The sequence below is a fragment of the Podarcis liolepis genome, assembly GCF_965112155.1.
Source record: "Podarcis liolepis genome assembly, chromosome: 8".
Classification (NCBI taxonomy): domain Eukaryota; kingdom Metazoa; phylum Chordata; class Lepidosauria; order Squamata; family Lacertidae; genus Podarcis; species Podarcis liolepis.
In genome coordinates this window covers 41,669,099-41,690,714 of record NC_139560.1, presented here as the reverse complement: position 1 = coordinate 41,690,714, position 21,616 = coordinate 41,669,099, and the positions used below count along the sequence as shown (strand labels likewise).

General features: G+C 40.8%; 1 protein-coding gene across 5 annotated transcripts in view; it reads left to right on the top strand.

Moving 5' to 3' along the window:
• The window catches only part of ASXL3 (ASXL transcriptional regulator 3), a 100,861-nt gene that overhangs the window by 58,987 nt on the left and 20,258 nt on the right, over positions 1-21,616 (top strand). For 4 of the 5 annotated variants that reach the window (XM_083517630.1, XM_083517631.1, XM_083517632.1 and 1 more), the window contains 4 exons: positions 1,731-1,852; positions 12,661-12,778; positions 13,712-13,831; positions 16,809-16,972. In XM_083517630.1, coding sequence (XP_083373756.1) covers positions 1,731-1,852; positions 12,661-12,778; positions 13,712-13,831; positions 16,809-16,972 — 524 coding nt within the window. Of the gene's footprint in view, positions 1-1,730; positions 1,853-12,660; positions 12,779-13,711; positions 13,832-15,583; positions 15,750-16,808; positions 16,973-21,616 lie in introns of those variants that run through there. The other variant, XM_083517635.1, reaches the window with a different exon arrangement.

Sequence of the window (21,616 nt, the reverse complement as noted above, 5' to 3'; positions counted from 1 at the left end):
CTGGAGGAGACTCTTGAGAGTCCCATGGACTGCAAGAAGATCAAACGTATCCATTCTTACGGAAATCAGCCCTGAGTGCTCACTGGAAGGACAGATCGTGAAGCTGAGGCTCCAATACTTTGGCCACCTCATGAGAAGAGAAGACTCCCTGGAAAAGACCCTGATGTTGGGAAAGATTGAGGGCACAAGGAGAAGGGGACAACAGAGGATGAGATGGTTGGATGGTGTTCTCGAAGCTACCAGCATGAGTTTGATCAAACTGCGGGAGGCAGTGGAAGACAGGAGTGCCTGGCGTGCTCTGGTCCATGGGGTCACGAAAAGTCGGACACGACTAAACGACTAAACAACAACAACAACATTAATTGTTCTGTGCTGCTTCCCAGATGATACCACATTACTGATGTTGGGGAGTGGGGCTATAGTGCAACTAAAGCAGGACAAAACAACCCCAAACATTTATGTTATGAAAAATTATGGGATCTCAGCCAGAAGCTACAGGATAAGCACGGCCTGGAAGTGAAGCAATATGACCAGCCCAGAACCTTTGCAATTGCAACTAGTATTAAAAGTGGGATTGCATACAACTGCCCCAATAGCATCGTGAGTGCAAATTATGACACCACTTTTTGTGAAGCGGTGGCAGCGACTTCCATCAAGACCTCTTGATATCTTGCCAAAATCTCATAAGATTTAATGTGCTCCACAAGACCTTGCAAGTTTTCAGTGAGATCTTGTGAGACCTCACTGGCCACTGGCGCTGCTGCCAGCACTGCTGCTCCAGCAACAGTGAAGTGGGGGGGGGGGAGTTGCTCACAGGGGTGCTGCCTCTATGGCATCCACCACTCAAGGCGGCTGCCTCACCCTGCATAACACAACATACATGAAGTACTGTTAACATTTTAAGGGGCTGTGCTCGCTCTACAATCAGATTGCTAGTTGGTGCTCTCACAAGCATTAGGAATAGTTAAATTTACAGTTTCCTTGCCATTTGATTTAGGAACTTGGAACACAGGGCAGAAATTATTTTATGTGTTGTTACCCATTTTCCTCCTGGCTGAGCTTTACCACTAACCTGCTAGGTCAGGTGATCTCTTACAGCTGTTAAGTTCTATTATCCTATTAAGTTCTTTAATGTTTCCACAAGATGATGGGAAACCTTCATGTTTTGCTTCTTGAGTTGGCCATTTTCCTCCTCATTGCGTCCTGCTTAGTTTTGAACTTTGTTGCAGAGAACAGAGCACATTTTCAAATTGCAGTGAAAGACAGTTCACAGATGTTAATTTGTATGTATCAAGTCATTCACTGGATTTAGCATGTGTTGGCAGTACACAGTTTAAAATTTACGTCTCGACAAAATGGAGCTTTGTGTGATTTTATTGCCAGTGGCCATGCAGATGCTGTTTGTAGATAGAGGCCCAGATTCGACTTGGAACAAGAAAAGATCAAAATGATTTCAGCAGGTCTTTAGTTCCCCTGAATTAACATTAGGCAAATCTGTGACTGTTTGAATGGCTGTTTCTGGTTGCCTCTTACTTCACAGTTGGTCACGTTCTTCCATAAACCACCCTGAAGATATTCCATGTTCTTTGCAATGCAACAGCTTTCACACATGGCAGATCAGCCCAGAGATTTTCTTTCCTAGGGTAGTTTTGTCCATCTCTAAATTAAATTAAATTTGCAGACTGATTTTCCTCAGTTCTCAGTGCTTTGTTTTATTTCTATCTTCTTAGTTTGTACTAAGCAAGCACCTGAAGAAATGTCTTCCGTTCGGGACTCAAGCCTTACGAATGCACCAATGCAAAGCAAGCTAGTGTCTTCCTTCCAACAGCACACCAAAAAGGCACTTAAACAGGTAAGCTAATATTGGCTTCACTATCAGTCAGATTTCTTCTGATGGGCGTCTAAGCTATCCTTCATGTATGTATGTATTGGGAATAAAGGTGGTGAGATTTTATGGTTCCATAGCTAAGCTTATTGCCTACCTTGCTTATCTGGCATTGAGGTGCTGAATAGGTCTGGATACTGAGGTATCTCCAGTTATGCTATTGTGCAGTAGAGTCGCCCCTTTTTCCTCTAGCAGTGAAGAGACAGATACTTAAACATTAATGGAAATATTGTTATAAAGAGAGGTTCCTGGCCAGCCTATGATTCACTATGGAAAAGGTGCAGGGAGGTGCTCTAGAAAGGATTCTGAACCTTTGAATAATCTGAGCTTGCCTTTCACTTTGAGGCTTGTGGTGTTAGGAGAGCAATAGTTGGAAACATTACAGAGGGATTTTAACGATGAGATGAAGCCACACAGCATAAATTGTTTGTGGAGGAAGTGCCAGGCAAGACAAAATGACAAAATCGGCTGCAGGAGAAATCCATAAATGCAATTACAGATACCTTGTTAACATAAAAATTCAGGAGGCAGCTGCAAATACTTGTATATAGGTAGGATAAGTGCACATGGTAAGGAAATCAATGAAAAGTTGTTCAATTTTAAAATGATTTTGGTTGTCTGAAATGATGATTATTACAGATCTCAGGAAATAATCCTTTCCCCGTACACACAAATATCGAATGCTTAAGTCAATGTGTTGTGTTTTGGCCTAAGGAGGTTCCCTCGTTCCCCACCCTTTTCCTCTTGTGCTACAGGTATTCATTACTACCAGATGCAGGCAGCTGGATTTGATTTAATGCAAAACTGTAAATCCTATCTGATAGGTGAATGAACTTTAAGCAGCAATTTTTGTTCAGAAAATTGCTGTTGGGAGTTGGTTCTCCTACTGTATATCCTCTCTCCAGACTTTCTATTGCTTTTATGGGGGTATAATGTGCTTCCATTCCACTACAAATAGCCTACAGTGCCTCTGAATACACAGAGATGTTAAGCAATTGTATGTGACACTCACCACCCAATATTAACTTACTGGATCTGTTGTGCAATAACAGGAGCTGAACCTTTAACATGTTCTGGGAATAAACTGCTTACATTGTAGAGTGCCAGAAGCAATGTGGAGCTGGCTGTATTTTCTTTTCTTCTTTTGACTTTAACATATGGATTCCTTGCAGTATAATAACTTTGAAGGAATCAGAAACCTTTTCCACTCTGTATGTTAAACAAAGGCAAACTATTCCAGGTGTTCACACTAGGGATATTTATGTTCGCTTTTTAAAAAGTGTTAGATTGGGGTGAAACTAACAGGAGACAAGGTGATTTAGATTTGATCCACCTCTTTACTGGTAGTTCCCTTCACAAGCTCCTGCTTTATAGTAGTTATCTTCAAAGTAGTAATGTAGGGGAATTTTGCTTGGGCCATATTTTTGAGCAAGCTGATCTAATTTCCACCTGTCAGACGAATACACAGGTCAGAACATGTCTTTAGCATTTAGCGCTTGTCTGACATAGTTCTTGTCTCAAAATACAGACAAAAATGCATATGTTAGCAATATATATGTTTGTAGGTGTGTGTATTGATGTAAAAATATGCATTTAAATGCATATTTTGTGATAAAATATGTATTTGACTACATATTCAAATAAAAAATTCATATGGATTTAGAAAATAGGTAAATCACAGGTTACCATAGTGTAGAAACAGGACAGAATGACTTTATGAAAAGGCACTTGCAAAATTGAATCAGACCAGAAATAGACTTATCCATGAAACAGTGCAGCTAATACAGAGACAGTGGACTTTTGCCTTGGTTCAAGTCCCTTCCCATCCATGAAGCTGACTTGGTAGTTTGGAGTTGACCACTGTCTCTCAACCTAATTACTTTGTAGATGTGTAGGAATGGGGAACTGGTGGCCCTCCAGCTGTGGTTGGACTCCAACTCCTTTTATCCCTGACCATTAGGCATTCTGGCTGGGGCTGAAGGGAGTTGAACAGCACCTGGAGGGTTACAGGTGGGACCATGCTTCAGCTAGAGGGATACAGCAGAGGCAAGGAAGGATTTTCTGGTTTTTTGAAGTTGGCAGACTTTGGGAAGGTGGCAGTCCTGATTTGTGGAGTCGTCACAGACTTTTGTTTGTATTTCAGCTTTTGGTGGCATTTCATCAAGTAGACCAATGTTTGGTTGAAATGCATTTGGTATTTGTTGTACATTGTGGGTTTGTCATGTAGAAGTATTTTCTCTTTGTCTGTTGTTTGTGCATTGGGTATTTGATTTTAAAATACCTGTGGTTATAAAATTTGATGTATTTCAGTTGTGCCCTCATTTATACATGTGATTTTCTAACTTGTTTGTAGATTGCTTGGTTTTTGTGGTTGGGTTATAGAGATCTCTCCTTGCCTTTCCTTTTGCTTTGGATTAGGGCTTAGGCTGATTCATTGAGTTCCTTCCTGAGACCCAGCTGCATTCTTTGAGGCCATTGACTCTCTTGGCTGGGACAAGGCTACAGTTGGAGCTCATGATCCAACTCAGAGGAGCCTTCTTCTACCCAGTTCTCTCACAGAATGAGAGTTAGACCATTAGTTCATTTAACTGACCATAAAGTACGTATATTGATTCAGACCATTGGTCCATCTAACCAGCCCACTGTATATATTCAGTGGCAGGGTTTCAGAGACGGCCCCCACACACCTTGAGGCATACCATGAGATGCCATGGATTGTAACCCACCATTTTGGAAAAGCAGCTGCTCAGGCCATAGGAAAGCTCTGAGGCTTTGGAAAAAAACACATTCGGGGCTTTAGCCCCCTTAGTTCCTGGCTAGGGATGCTTCTGCCCAACACAAAAGCTGTCAGTTATGACAACTTGAGGTTTGCACAAGTGTTTCTGCCCACCTCTTTGTTTGTGAAAAACGAAAACAACCCATGCAGGCAATGGATTATAAATTACTGCAATGAGATTTGTTCCAATAAGAAAAAAATCTTGTTTTTTTTTACAGGAGCTTTTTATGTTACAAAACTTGCTTCTCTGTTAATAGAACTTTTCACAGGAGCTTACTGTTATACAAAACTTGCTTCTTTGATAAATAATATGGATTTCCAGTATTTATCTGTTTCACATTATTCACTTTTTTAGTTATACATCTGCAAAAATATACCTAATAACTCCCAACAATTTTCCTCATTCATAAACCCAAAGACCCTCGCCTTGTTGCTGAACCAATGAGGTACATTAAATATGTAAAAGTATTGGAATAAATATTCAAGTATTCAAATACAATTGATTGAAGTTGATACAAACCTCTTTCTATTCTCTTCTATACAAACAACGCTAAAATCCAAATTATATTACATAAAATACAGACAAACCTTTTTCTGTTGGTGACTCAACGAGGTATAGCTGTTTTTAGATTCACCATTATAGTAAATGGGGTCAAGGCAGAACATCATTTTTAATAAATCAAATTTGGTCCTGAATATTGAGTCAAACTGGAAAGACACATAGCTGCTCCATAACAGCTTCAGCCTCTTGCCAAATCTACAGATATGTTACATTTTGTGGCAGGTGAACACAAAATTAACCAGCCATAATCTCTGTGAGTTTGCTTTCGATTTTGAAAACTTACCATGGTATTGCATGTGGGAAGCCAATATTTGAAGTGAGTTTAAAAACCATGATTTTTGCCAAGTAGTGTTTTTGTATTACAAACCATAGTTGCTGTTGGTCACCCTCTAGAGCAGAGGTCAGCAAACTTTTTCAGCAGGGGGCTGGTCCACTGTCCCTCAGACCTTGTGGGGGGCTGGACTATTTTGGGGGGGGGGGGCGGGAATGAACGAATTCCTATGCCCCACAAATAACCCAGAGATGCATTTTAAATAAAAGCACACATTCTACTCATGTAAAAACACCAGGCAGGCCCCACAAATAACCCAGAGATGCATTTTAAATAAAAGCACACATTCTACTCATGTGAAAACATGCTGATTCCTGGACCGTCCATGGACCGGATTTAGAAGGCTATTGGGCCAGATTCGGCCCCCTGGCCATAGTTTGCCTACCCATGCTCTAGGCTGCTACACGATAGAAATAGGAATCTGGGCAGATAGAAAAATGAAAGCCCACAAGCCATTCTAACCAGGGGGTGTCTATATGTTTGGAAACTAAAACAGTGGCTTTGGTTCTCTGATTGGTTAATGTAAAACATCTGATTGGTGTAATGTCTGAATTGAGAATGTGTTCAATAGGCAAAAGGGATTTGTAGAAAACTGCCATCCTAGCAATATGTCTATGGTAAATATTGTTCACTCATTGCTCCTTACCAGAAAATGTGCTACGCAGCCTGTTTACTGAACTTTGGTTCAGCACACATGTTAAAGAGAAACTAGATGGTAGTTCTCTGGTGTTCTGCACTGCTTGCTTGATGGCGTTGGATTCAGAAAAATGCTGTTTTGATTCTAAACTTGTTTTACTGTTGAAATAACAAACAGCAGTGCCATTAAAAGCAGCAGGGTGCAATCTGCTTCCTAGTTAGTTTGTTTGCTTTTGTGCTGTGGTGGAAGAGATAATATTTCCCCACAGGACATTTTTCAGTGGACCACATTAACAGCTTCATACTAACACCCCCCCTAAAAAAAAGTGAACGCTTGTCCTTTTAAAAGAAAAAAGAAAATATGAAGAAGTTGATATACTTTGCCTCCCTTGATGTGAAAGTTGGCATGACTACTTAAATTGCACATCCAAGCTTATGCTTGCATTTTCTTTGCACTGTTGGAAAGCTACCAATAAGTCATTTTTATTAAGATATGAGGGATTTTGTAGCTGTGAACATATGATCAGTTTTTTTCTGTTGTAAAAAAAGAAATAAGAAAGAAAGAAATTGCAGCTTAAACTTTTGGATATTTATATATTCCTTCACAATTGTGATTGTACATGTTTTACAGAGTAGCCAGTTATAGTTAATACAACTTGGTTAAAAAGTAGGACTGGCAATGTTTGTAAACTTTGGGTCGCTTGTTCGTAGAGCCTTTGGGAACATGTTGAGATAAATTATGCATTAAATCAGGGGTTGCACTTTGGCGTTTTGAGAAAGTGCCATAGTGCCAGCCACAAAATGGCTGCCATGAGAGCATGGCCTAACACAAAATGACCGCCACATCAGAAAGAACAGAGGGAGAGAGGACTAGGATATGGTGTGGAGATGCCCCCTACCACTCCCTCCTCAATGGAAAAGGAAGGCACCAACCTCAGCCACCACTGCACTTGCTCACAGTGAGAAGCTCTTTGCACCTCTACTGTGCTCCAAATATATAGGATGATGGGTGTCAATCCTGGCATCTGGTGCCATAAGGGCAATGTATGAGGCCATGTGCAATGTAGAGAGGCTGAGTCTGTGCCACAAGGAACTGAGCAGGAAGAGCAAAGAGTTTGTTATGTACAGTGGTACCTCTGGATGCAAACGGGATCCGTTCCGGAGCCCCGTTCGCATCCAGAGCAGAATGCAACCTGCGTCTACATGTGCGCGGGTCGCGCTTCACGCTTCTGTGCATGACGTCATTTTGATCGTCTGCGCAAGTGGCGAAACCTGGAAGTAGAGTGTTCCGTTACTTCCGTGTCACCGCGGAGCGCAACCTGAAAACGCTCAACCTTAAGCAACTTCAACCCGAGGTATGACTGTATTGTGCATTTTGGAGGGAATAGTTACTTAAATCATCAGCCTTCGTATGGTGGCTTGGTGCAAGGTAGATCACAACAGAAGCACTGCAACCATACAAACAGAAAGTAAAGAAAAGAAAAGAAAAGAAATGGGGGCCCAAATGCCTGTTTGGGTTAACTATGCATACCTGGTCTGAAATGGTTGAAGAGTACTGACTAGTCCTTTAATGGCTAGGAGGTACTGGCACCCAGGGGCACCACATTGCCAATCCCTACATTAAATAACTTAGAATCATTCTGTACATTACAAATAATATAAAAAGAAGATAGAGATTATATAATTCTCAACTGTAATATTTGAAACCGCTACTGCAGGGGCATGTCACAATATAGCATGCTCCCTACATATATTAAACTAGCACATCAAGAGAGGCCTATACTAAACTCTTCTTTTTAAATTATGTTGTGCTTCTGCCTGCCTCTAGAGAATTTCTACTAACCCCAGGAACTGCACTGGGTGGTTAAGTCCAGTCAAATTATCTAGTCCAGGCATGTCCAACAGGTAGATCACTGGGCATCTGTGGTAGATCACCGGTAGATCAGTGGCTCCTCCCAAAGAAGCTAAAAAACTTTGGCTCCCTCAAAACAAACTCAGCATCTTTGCCCTGCACCCCTAAAATGACCTGAACCATCAAAAACAGGGCTTTCCTTCCTAATAAAAGCTCAACAACTTTGACCTGAACCCCTAAAAAGGGGGTAGATCATTTTAACTCTGTGAGTAGATCACAGTCTCTTAGAAGTTGGCCACCCCTGATTCTAGTCCAACCCCCCGGAATGCAGGAATATGCAGCTGTCCCATCGAACCTGCAACCTTGGCATTATCAGTACCATGCTCACTCAGTACCAGTTCTCAAACTGTAGCTTCAACCATAGCAAGATTACTTGAGGAATGAAAATTAGGGTATATAATGCCATGAGTAAACTGATTGTTAAAGGCTACATAGCAGATTTATGATAGAAATAACAACTTGAACCTGCGGCCCCTGAGTTGCTATTGAGCGTGTCTTGCCCAGAATGTGCATCACCCCTGAGATTTTCCGTTTTCCTCAATATAAAATATCAGCCAATGGCTCCTGAATCTAATACAGGTTAATATAAACAAATTCATCTTATTTCCTTGGGATTTGAGCTTTGTGTGTGGGAGGATTTTATGAAATGTAGTCAAGGATACAGATGCTTTAGTAATTTTGTAGGTCAGCATGTTTTATTACTCTGTGTTAAATAAAATGGTTGTAGCCTTGCAGACATATTCAGCTTTTATGCTTAGCACTTTGATTCTTTGTTGCATGAAACATGTTACAGAAAGTTTTAAGGGAGGAGTGGGAATTAATGGTTTTCAGACTTGAATTGATGTTGCTAAGTCGAGCTTCAGAATGTGGAATAAATTGGTGATGGTGATGATGAATCAAGATACTAGTTTTAATTTGGGTTGTGTAGGAATGATAGTAGCTGTGTCCAGACATTCTAAATCATTTTGTGATGCAAAAGAGCGAGGGTGGGCATGCGCTAGCACCATCCTCCACAAGTTGGAAAGATAATTTCTGCAGCAAGGGGTCAGTTTGAGTAGAGAGCAGGCGCCCTGTTTCAGACTTTACCTCTCCAGTCCGTGGAAGGTGATGGAAACAGCAATGAGTGGCAGATCTAACATGCCTTTCCTTTCACTCCCTCATTGCATTAGGGCTTTTAGAACACTTGAATAGACCTATTCACCCAAAGTACATTCTACATAGGGACGCGGGTGGTGCTGTGGGTTAAACCACAAAGCCTAGGACTTGCCGATCAGAAGATCGGTGATTTGAATCCCCGCGACGGGGTGAGCTCCCATTGCTCGGTCCCTGCTCCTGCCAACCTAGCAGTTTGAAAGCACATCAAAGTGCAAGTAGATAAATAGGTACCGCTCCAGTGGGAAGGTAAACGGCATTTCCGTGCGCTGCTCTGGTTTGCCAGAAGCGGTTTGTCATGCTGGCCACATGACCAGCTCCCTCGGCCATGTGTATGCCAGCTCCCTCGGCCAATAAAACGAGATGAGCGCTGCAACCCCAGAGTCGGCCACGACTGGACCTAATGGTCAGGGGTCCCTTTACCTTTACCTTTTTACATTCTACATACATGTAGGGAATACTCAACTATAGGCTGGAGTGGGCATGGTTTTAGCCCTACCCCTGATGTCAGGTCTTCTTCTTTTAACTGCACATAGCACATGAATGTTTGTACAGAGAGGCCAGCACAGGAGCTCCTTGCAGGGACACCTGGTTGTGTGGGTTTGCTGATTGTGCCGAACCTCCTATGTGTGAGGAATCCACCCATTGGCTTTTGTATTCTGTTCAACACGTGGTTGCTAAAAGACTTGAAATGGAGGGGTTAAAAGTGCAGCTGTGCTTCAGTCTGTACTCAAGTATGCCCTGAATTTGAGTGAAGTGTGCATAGGGCCAAAGCCTCATTTTCTGGTGGGACAGAGTTTCTATGGCAAATGGTAGTGGGTTTTCTTGGTGTGTGTGTGAGAGAGTGATCTATACTGCATAAAAAATTCTGCATGTAGACTTGATGTCTATGAATTTATTTATTACGGTCGGAGACCAGCTTGTGACTTGATGTCTATGGATCTTGTCCCAGCACATAAATGGCAAATGCAGGCTGCTATTGCTTAATATAATGAAGTGCTACATGAATTGAGATTTGGCTGTTTTTATTCTGCCGTTTATGTCCCAAATGGAAGTGTATGCATTTTCATTTTATGTACATGCTGCTTTGATATAGTAAATACGAAGTAAAACGGGAGGATTGTCTTGTTTTTCAAACCCAGATGTCAGGACAGTATTTTCTGCGGACATAATACTTGATATTTTACATGGTTGAAGTTAGGTTGGAAAGTATTTTCTGACACCCAGTAATCATCACCTTTATGTCCAGGAAACTGTTGTTTGTTTCTTCCATGATCTGAATCGTTAATAAGGACCTGGGATGGACCGGTATTGTTTTTGAGGGTAATCTGTTAGTGATAGTAGCACATGGAACTGCAGTATAAATAAGTTAAATAGCATCACTCCCATCAATAATCCCGGGAACTGTAGTTTGGTAAGGGGCCTGAGAGTTGTTAGGAGCCCCCTATTTCCCTCATGGAACTGCAGTTATCAGAGTTCCCTGTGAAGAGGAATTGATTGTTAATCCACTTTGGGAATTGTCACACTGTGAAGGGAATAGAATTCTCGGAACCCTTAACAAACTACAGTTCCCAATATTTTTGTATTTGTGCAGTAGGGACCAGGGGGGCGGGGAGCTATGGTACAGCTCTAAATGCCTGGTGTAGATGTGGCCCTAATGAAAAAGAAAGTTAAAGATGGCCTTTCAGTTTGTATCTAAAACTTGTAGATATTCTGCATTTCAGGGAGAAAACACTATGATTTTTCTTTTAGCAATAACCACAGGCAACTGAAGCTGACAGTGCTCAGCTGCAATCAATGTCAATATGTCTTTTAAATCGGGGTCTGCCACAATACTGATGGGATTTGAACATTCACATTTGATGCAGGGTTAGGTCAGTTTAAGAGGAATATAATATATTTCGGGCTTCTAAACTGATGAAAAATAAATATTAAATGTAGCCTTTCCTTTCACTAATTAGTGGTAGCTTCTGTTCATTGAATGTTTACATTTCCTTGCAGTTAAGAGAGACCGTACCCTTCTTTGAATATATTCAAAAAGGTTGACAGTGGCTTCTTTTTTAAAACAACTCTTCTTTATTGTACATTGCCCATGTGCCTCTAATTACCGTAACTGAAATATGCATAAAATAATCCCACCTGTTTTTTTCATTGTAACTGAGCTTGTGCTGCAGAGTATTTTTCAATGGAATAGGAAGTAATTGTTTTTAATTCTTTTGTCTTTTGAAGTGTTGTGTGCAAAGCATTATCGTCTAAGCAGACTACAGCTGTATTGCAATTACAAAATTAACCTCACAAGTCATTAGTGCTCATAAGGAAACAAAGGATATTAATTCATACTAGGCATGACCTCCGCTGGTGAAGCGTAGGGTTTTCTCTTAAACCCACACACAAATCAAAGATGAGAGTGTAAAATGAAGATTTTAAGCAGGTATTAGCAGCAAGCTGATCTGTTCTAACTTGCACGGCTCACATATCTGTGCTTGTAAATTCTTTAATGGGCGAATTCTCACATTAATATATTTCCTGACCTTCCTGTCTGGGCTCGTTTACTGTACAAAATATCCTGGCAGCTATTCTGTTTCTGCTCGTGTTTTGTATTGCATTATCATCCCCGTAGCCGATCCAGTTATAAAACACACAGGAAAAAACCCCTCCCATTTGTAGATATTTATTCTTGTATCATTTTCTCCCAGATTTGCCAGAACACCATCATGTTCGTGTTCTGAAGGTTAATGCCCAAAGTCAAGCAGACAGAAGCCAAGTGCTGCAAGGTTTTCCAAGATTAGGACCGATTCCCTTCGCAGAAATAAATGATTCCTGCCATGTGCAGTGATTTTGTGCAGCACTACTCATGGCTGAGTGAGTGCATCAATACTGTAGCCCTTACATGCTGTACATACTGATGACACTGTGTTAACTTGATTGACTGAGCAGTATACGGGAGAAGATGCACCTGCAAGAGATGTTCAGACACACATTTTAGCCTGGGTTTGAAATATTTATTTTACATTTATTTTAACTTGGAAGCCTTAAGTCTCATATTCCATGGGTTCTCATGTTTCTGCTGCTAAGGTAGAGCAAACAGTTTATGTATGCTTCTTTGTTGTCAAAATTGTTCTGGAAAACGATTTTAAGGTGCATTTTCCTTTATCTTTAAAGCCAAAAGCTTGTTTTCCATTTTTATTTAACAGTGTAGCATATGATATATAACAATATATAGCATTTTTGTATATAAAATATTGAAGAAAATGACATAAAGGGGAACTAGTATGAATCCTGGCAAACTTGCAGCTAGATAAATATATTATGGGGTTCATTTGAATAATAGGCAAATGTTTTGTGTAATTCACCTGTAAACAACATTTTGTGTTATATTTTTTCTGTTTTATTGTTTCCTTTGTAGGCATTGAGACAGCAGCAGAAAAGAAGAAATGGAGTGTCAATGATGGTAAACAAGACTGTTCCTCGTGTTGTTTTGACACCATTAAAGGTGTCTGATGAGCAGTCTGATTCACCCTCAGGTAAATAGCTAAAGGACTGTCTGCGACACCCGTTTCTAGTAAAAGAGCCCTCCCTCTGGGCGAGAGCTATAACGTGCAAAATTTAGGATGGGTGGAAATAATGATGTCATTCTCACACAGTGGATTTTTTTATTCTTATGCTATGACCAATTTTATTAATTCAAGGGAGGAACTTAATTCCAGTCTATTAAGGGGGAGGGAGGGAGGGAGAAAAAGACGTAATAAAATAAAATCAGCCAGCATTACAAACAGCTTCTTTAAAGGAATGCAAAGAAGCATTTTTGGATGCTGATTCCTAATGAGAGAACTACATACTGGCATGCAGTGCCATCAGGGGGTAAAATAAATAACCATCACAGCTCCAGTGAGAGTATGAATTACTCTCTTAGTTCTGTCTTGCAATATCAGTTGTCCTTTTTTTTATAAGATTTTGTGTTCTGGCACCATCCTAATCACCACTGTGCAACCCTGACCTTTAGTTTTGGCTGCTACATTCTTCGCTGTGAATAGATTGTACAGATATCTGTGTCACTTTTTATTGTAGATTCCCTAGACATGGGAGAAAATTAACTTTACAATGGGAGGGGTTTCCCTTTCTTCCTTTTATTTCTTTGTCCCCCTATAATGGGAGTATGATTATTTCGAAAGACGTCCCTCAGCTATCAGAAGAGGGCTTATTTGTAATGGATTAGCAAACATCTTTATTGACTGCTACATTCAAGAAACTTGTTTTCACCACTTAATGGATTTATGAGCTTTTGCTTCATCGGTTCTGGTGACAGGGAATCAAATTGTCAAGCAGAAAACATTACCTTTAAATTGTGTAACGGATGAAGATGTCATTCTTAGGGGTGTGTTGATTTTTTTTTCCCCCAGGAAAGAAATTCTACCTTTGTTTTTGTTCTTCATTGTAATGTCTAATTTTTTTTTTAGGATCTGAATCTAAAAATGGTGAAGCAGACAGTTCTGATAAAGAAATGAAACATGGGCAAAAATCTCCAACTGGAAAACAAATGAGCCAGCACTTAAAGAGATTAAAAAAATCTGGTCTAGGTGAGTATGTCTCTAAAAGGTCCGGGGGGGGGGAGGGAAGGGGAGGAATGTCACTTCATTGCATTATGTTATAGAAAATAATACACATTCTGTAAACTCACTAGAGGAAGTTTTATATTGTGTCTCTGATGTTTTGGATCTTCTCACTGTATGTGTGTCTTCCTCGTCTGTTCCTTCATCCCTCTGAACTCTGCAGGAGTTCCCTCTTATTGGGACCTTTCCCCCAGCATGCCTTTCTGCTGATGACCTTTTCAATCTGACAGACCCAAGCTGTCCTAAATTGGCCATTTTGCAGCCAGCTGTTTCTTGCTTCATCTTCTTCTAACAGGGAAATATTATTACCCCCTGTTACGTTTCCACCTTATTCCTGTACGGAATAATATATTATTATGTATTTCCCTTGGTGGACCACATTATTTATAAACTAGTATATTATTCATTGCCTGTTGTTGGACATCTAAACACCATGTTGGATAGTGTTTTTTCCCCTTTTTCCTTATTGCTCAGATATATGCAGAAATTTATCCTAGGTGACCACATGTCTCAATACAGTGGTACCTCGCAAGACGAATGCCTCGCAAGACGAAAAACGCGCAAGACGAAAGAGTTTTCCGTTTTTTGAGTCATTCTGCAAGACGAATTTCCCTATGGGCTTGCTTCGCAAGACGAAACGTCTTGCGAGTTCTTGCGAGTTTGTTTCCTTTTTCTTAAAGCCGCTAAGCCGTTAATAGCCGCTAAGCCGCTAATAGCCGTGCTTCGCAAGACGAAAAAACCGCAAGACGAAGAGACTCACGGAACGGATTAATTTCGTCTTGCGAAGGCACCACTGTAAACCATTTAGAAAGGCAAGCAGTTTGCTCTGTTTGGGGGGATGATTCTGTTTCTCTTAAGAAATAGGTGTTTGGATTTATTCCTTTCTTTGTTTGTTTGCAAAACAAAAGCAGTTCAGTATCTAGTCTTCTGAAAAATAGTAACTGAATAAACTGTTTCCTCACCTCTTAGAGTGATGGCTACATTTAGTACTCCACTGAATCCTTTGACTTGTAATGATTTAACCGAGTGGCCATCTTGGCGGAGTTAGAAATGGACTTATAAAGAGGCTGTTTATCCTTTAAAAAAATCAATTTCCTATTTTTGCAAGTTCATTCTGAATTATATACGCAAGGTAACACCTGTGTTCTGAAGCATACATGTTTTCCCTGATAAGAATTATCAAATGTTCTTAAAATACCATTTATTAAAGTACTTAATGTTCTCCCAATTCATTTGGTTCCCACAAAAAGGCCCTTATAACCCATAATCAATATTTGGAGCGCAGCTGATTCATTGTTTAGCTCAAGTGGGTTGCTTTGAACTGGAATATTTAAGAAGGAATTGTAAATGGATGAAGAAATAGGCTTTTTGTGCCAGTAGTTGAGATGCTTCATTGCATCAAATCTTTCCATCAATGTTTTCTTCTTCTACATCAGTTGTTTAAAATGTGAAGCATTTTGCATAAATTCCTTCAAAAGGCTAGAATGAACATCATACAGAACTCTGTTTAGCTTGGTTTTAATTCTGTCTTCTGATATTATTTTTATAATATTAATATATTACTGCTGGCTGAAATAGTAACAAGAAATGATGTTTGGGAAGCTCCGGTGCACTTTCTTATTCCTAACAGTAAATGCTTAAGTGAAGTTATTTATTGAATAGGCATTCTCTGCAAAATCAAGTATTCTTTTGTGTGTCCTCTTTGATTCTTAGGAACTTCATAAAGTCTAAGTTGGAAGGCAAGGATATTTGTGTGTGTGTGAAAATGTTATTTCAGACCTAGTTAGATGCATGTTTTAAAGACCAACTAAGCTGAGCATCTAAAATAGTTGAACTTAGAGATCTATCTCCATTATGAAAGCTCTGGATTGTATTTAGCAGTCAGGTAAGCAGGCCACTTGTGCAATCAATCTTTCTCCTCCCCTCATATATATATCCCTGTATACGCCTAAGTACTTTTCCAGAGAGTATAAGATCCTCCATGGGGAAATACAGTGGAGGAGAGAATCACCCAAACTTGGGCAGAGGTGGCTGACATGAGCAACTTCCCACTCACACAAGCTACCTATGCCCAATTTTGCCCAATTCTATGCAGAATTTATCTTCAGCTTTCATTTTAAAATTAAAAAAGGAGCAAAGTTCTAGCTCTTTATAAAGGATGGGGAACCTACAGCTTGCTAAATGTACAAGTCCCACCAACCCTGACTTTTGGCCATGGTAGTTGGGACTGATGGGAGTTGGAAGTGAAAATCTGGAGGGTCACAGGTTCCCCATTCATGCCAGAACAGCTGCAGAAAGAAGGTAGATTTGAAAATATGTGGGTAGTGTCTGTCATAATTTTTTTTAAAAGGGGTGGGGATGTGAGTAGGCTATTCAGTGGTTAAGTAAATCAATGTGTTCAGACTGTGCATAGTTCTTGGCCCTCTTACTATTACCCAAGAACATGGTCTGAGGGCATATGATGCAGGCATCTGACTCAAGCAGAGCATGTCTGGGTCTGGGTAGCATCTCTATGGGAGATCTGGGAATCTCAAATAAGGCACCTTAAGTTCCATGATGAAAGCAAGGTTGGAGATTCACTCAAGCAATTTTTGTTTAAAGCTACATTTATTTTTGTTCATTTCTACGAAATTTTGCACAACAATTGAAGTTTTAGCAGAAGAGTTTGGTGAAATAATGAGAATGGAAACTGGCTCATTCCCTTTATTTAGTTCCTTCTTTGAAAGCATTACCTTTAAAATATGCAAGGAAGAATGGATGCTGTAGAAATGCAAGAGAGGAAATGAGATGTATAGGCAAAAGATTTTTGGGATAAGGTTTCACTCCTCTCCACCACATTGAAAACTACTGTATTATAACAAATATAAATGAAGCTTTGATTTTTAAAAATGTTCTTGAATTTGTGGTAAAGGTAGATTTGATTTGTTTTGTGTGTTTAATCCAGGACACTTGAAATGGACCAAAGCCGAGGATATTGACATAGAAACTCCAGGATCTATACTTGTGAACACTAACCTGAGGGCTTTAATAAACAAACACACATTTCTTTCCTTACCTCAGCATTTTCAACAATACCTCTTGCTTTTGCTTCCAGAAGTAGATAGACAGGTAAGGGTTGTTTTTGTTTTTTTAAAGCATACAGTAATTGCTTTCATGGGCATTCTTTTGTAATCGCTGCTTTTCTACAGCTTAACATGATGCATATTGTTCAGATTCACTGACACAAGTAAATGCTTCTCAACACCATGCATAACTAGCTTATGGAATTCACTGTCAGAGGAAGTCATGAAGTGGACTAGCATAGGTGTTTTTAAAAAGGATTAGACACATTCTAGAAGAAAATGTGTAACGAAGGCTGTTAGCCATGACAGCAAACTATGAAATCTCAATCAGGCTGTGATGCCTTATAGAAGTTATAGAAGCGGTGCAGGGACCACTTCCCGCCCATTGATTCATCCCCCAGCAGTGTTGTAGAATCTAAAGACTACTTAACATATGAGTAATGAGTAGGGCTGAGAAAAATGTTTGTGTTTTTCAGTTTTCATGTCAGCATTCATGTGCTTGATAATATATAACTTCTTGCTGAACAGCTAAGCAAATTTTACAAAAATCAAAATAATTTATTTGCTGTTTGGATATGTAACCAGTTACATGTCAAATATGGGTGTGTAAAGCCCACAGAGTCTAATTCTTAAGGTGCAGGGAACTGTATAGCCCTTGAGCTAGCACACAGAGCACAGATCACAGAAGATCCTGAGCTTTGGAAACAAGGCAGTCAGAGCTTCCATGACCAATCTGCTTTTTTCTTCTTTCTTCGGTGATCTCTTGTAGCCGAGTAAGATTGTCTTCCATAAACACAGTTTTAAAAGTGAGTCCGTAAGTGACTGCGGAGGCCATTTCTGGATCCACACATCCTTCCACAGTGGGGACATAGGTTTCTGGACGGGAATTGATCATGGTGAGGGTTTGCCAAGCATGCCTTCCTCTTAGCACGTTTCCCCCTTGTGTCCTGAGTTCGAGCGTCTTCAAAGCCCATGACACCTTTGGTAAAGGCTGTTCTCCAACTGGAGTGCTCACAGGCCAGTGTTTCCCACTTGCCAGTGTTTATACTGCATTCTTTGGGATTTGCCTTAAGAGAGTCTTTAAACCTCTTTTGTTGACCACCAGAATTACGCTTTCCACTTTTATGTTCAGAATAGAGTAGCTGCTTTGGTAGACAATAATCAGACATCTGTACAACATGACCAGTCCAATGAAATTGATGTTGAAGAATCAGTGCTTCGATACTGGTGATCTTTGCTTCTTCCAGTACACTGGCATTAGTTCACCTGTCTTCCCAAGTGATGTGTAAATTTTTTTGGAGACACCAAGATAGGGGATGCTCTGCAACCAGCTGAACAAAGCCTAGGCAGATTTCCTTTATATGCTTTCCGTGAGCCCATCCCCAGAGCAATGTGATTGGGAGCAGCCCTGCCCTGAACCTGCCTTGCCTATAGTCACATGGGTTAAACTATGTTTCAGCTCAGGTCTAGTATGGACTTGCGTAGTTCGCCCCATCCACATGATGTAAGGCCTTCAAATGATACAGCAACACTATGGAAAGTGCCTCCTATGCTACTGCTATAACATCCAAAGGGAATAACTCCTCTTTACTGGTTCTTAAGAACCAGTAATTTTTGTTGTATTCAGCATGGCGCTAAGAGAATGATTCTGTTAGTGCAAGAATGAAGCAGCAACTCCTTCTCCAAAACACTGCAGGATTTCACTTAGCTATGCAACACTTGTTTCAAATACAGGCAATCTGACTGGTGTTCCACTATATTTGAGGGATATTTATGCCTTTTCTCTTCTGTTTCAAAGAAAAAAAATGGTGACACCTATTTCATACTTGTCCTCAAATGGATTGACTGCATTCTCCAAAACTTCAAGTCCTGTGATCCATCCTGATCTGTTTTAGGAATTGGAATTATCTGACACAGATAGATCTAATGGAGGCTTACTTACACTTCCCATCAGACCAAGGACTATAGGCCCCCTCATTTCAGCTATGGGGAAGAACAACCACAATTCTGAGCCCTTTTGCTTGGGCTCGCCTCCACTTCCAGGATCTTTAGTAAAATCCTGGTAGACCGGGTGGCTTTCCCCAGAAGCACAGGCATGAGGATCTATTCATATCTAGGCAATCTCCTAGTCTGATCATCATCTCATAAGGGTAGCTTCAAGACACAGCTGTCACCTTATTGATGGGGTAGCACCATGGGTTTTCATCAGCAGTGCATTTCTTCCTTTTCACATAGTTTTTTCTGCCTCCTGGCCAACAAATCTATATAAAGGCTCCAGAAAAGCACATGTGCAGTGAATCCAGATCTCATTTTCAGTCTCTAGCCAGTTTACTGTTAATGATGGAATCAAGTCTAGATTCCATCCGTTGGGCAAAATTCTACCCAAGACCGGAACACATTCGTCTTGAGGTAGAAATCTTCAAAACACCAACAATCTCAACACAGACATCCAGGTCCCACCCAGGTGCAGAACTTCTTCAGATTGTGGATCTCAGAGTCACACCTGTTTGGGGATATTCTCTTACAGGACACCAGTTGAGTCTTTTTTACAATAGAAGCTAATTGAGCAGCAGGAGAAGTGAAAGTGTTTATCTTATAGCATTGCAAGCAATGGAGAAAGGGCAGGGGACTTCCCCCCTCCACATATTGAAGCCTTTGCTAGTCTGATCTTGGAAGGCAATGCTGAGCAAAAGGCACATCTGGATAAGCTCACCTGCTAAGCAAGCTCTACAGATGGAGGGTCAAGGAAACGCCTTTGGGTTGAATGATTTGGCTTCCTTGCCCTTACATTTTGCCCAATAGAATCCACTTTCTCAAGCAGTGCAGCAGAGCTTTGGGTGGCTTATTTTTAGACCTCACTGTAATAGAAGGTACAAAGTCCAACCTTGTCAGCTTTTTAACCAAATTTGTCTTTTTCTACTGTACCATAAAATCAGTTCCCTTAATGTAATGGGCAAGTGGCAAGGTTTCCTAAAGCACTTAGGCTTCCACATGACTACAAATCAATATGAGTAACCAAGATACATTTTCCATCCCTATCTTTTTTTTTTTTACAAGAAGCAGTCAACCTTCCATTAAAAAGGGGTGGGTGGGAATGGAACAGTGACTTCTTAAGTGCTTTTATGCCTAGGTAATATTGAAAGGCCATTTTTATGTCTGGTATTTTAATAAATCATCCCATTGCCATCTATAATGACAAATTGTTTAAGGTGCTAGCTGCAATCCAGAATGTGCCAGGGGGGTTCTGCTCTTTTATTTTGGTGCTGCAGCTCCTTCCTCTCTGCCTGATGATGATTTTTTTGCCAACACTTTTCTGGATTGTGGTCTTTATGTGACTGGCATAAGGTCATTATGTTCAAGAAACTGTTTTGTAAGCCAGTCTTCTTTTGTTCCTCATGGGAAGATGTATTTGTGATTACCTGCAAATATTCTTAGGCACATCTAGTTACTTACTCTCCATTTGCAAGTACCTTGGGAATGGTTTGCATTCTGTGCCTGCTGCTAAGGTTCAACTAAGTATGTGCTGCAGTGAGTTGTGGGGCGAGGGAATGACAACTCCATTGCTTTTCTAGGGATCACAGCTGAGGGCTAGAGCGCAATGCTTTGCATGCAGAAGAACTCAGGTTCAGTTACTGGTGATCTGAGTGAACGGGATCATGGGTGGGAAGAGCTGGGAAATAACCTACCTGAGAGTCAGCGTAGATGGTGTGTGGCTAGGTGGATCAGTGGTATGGCTCAGCATAAGGCATCTTCTTATGCTTTCATTTCACCTAAGTTACCTTCTAATTTTCACTCACTTTTGTGCCTTGCAAGACAGCAGTGTTGCTGCAGTCAACCTACCCATTTTAGCAGGTGCCTAGTTTGGTGTACCTCCACTTGACCATCATGTTGGTGTGCACAGTGTGTGAATTGGCCCACAGTATTGATGAATTCAGCATTTTTAGCCTTTCTATATTTTCAAAGCTAGGAATTATTATTATTATTATTATTATTATTATTATTGAAGTTGATTTAAAACACCATCTTTATTCTTTACGTTCTCATTGTTGATGGCCCTGCACATTTTATAAGCTTGCTAGCTATGGTTAACAACTGGCACACCAACTCTTACCTTGCCTAAGATAGCATAAGATGGTTAGGTAAAGGGACCCCTGACCATTAGGTCCAGTCATGACCGACTCTGGGGTTGCGGCACTCATCTCGCTTTATTGGCCGAGGGAGTCGGCGTACAGCTTCCAGGTCATGCGGCCAGCATGACTAAGCCGCTTCTGGCGAACCAGAGCTGTGCACGGAAACGCCGTTTACCTTCCTGCCACAGCGGTACCTATTTAACTACTTGCACTCTGATGTGCTTTCAAACTGCTAGGTTGGCAGGAGCAGGGACCGAGCAATGGGAGCTCACCCCATCACGGGAATTCGAACCACCGACCTTCTGATCGGCAAGTCCTAGGCTCTGTGGTTTAACCCACAGCGCCACCCGCATCTCATAAGATGGTTGTTGTTCTTGTTTAGTCATTTAGTCGTGTCCGTCTCTTCGTGACCCCATGGACCAGAGCACACCAAGCACTTCTGTCTTCCACTGCCTCCCGCAGTTTGGTCAAACTCATGCTTCGAGAACACTATCCAACCATCTCATCCTCTGTCTTCCCCTTCTCCTTGTGCCCTCCATCTTTCCCAACATCAAGGTCTT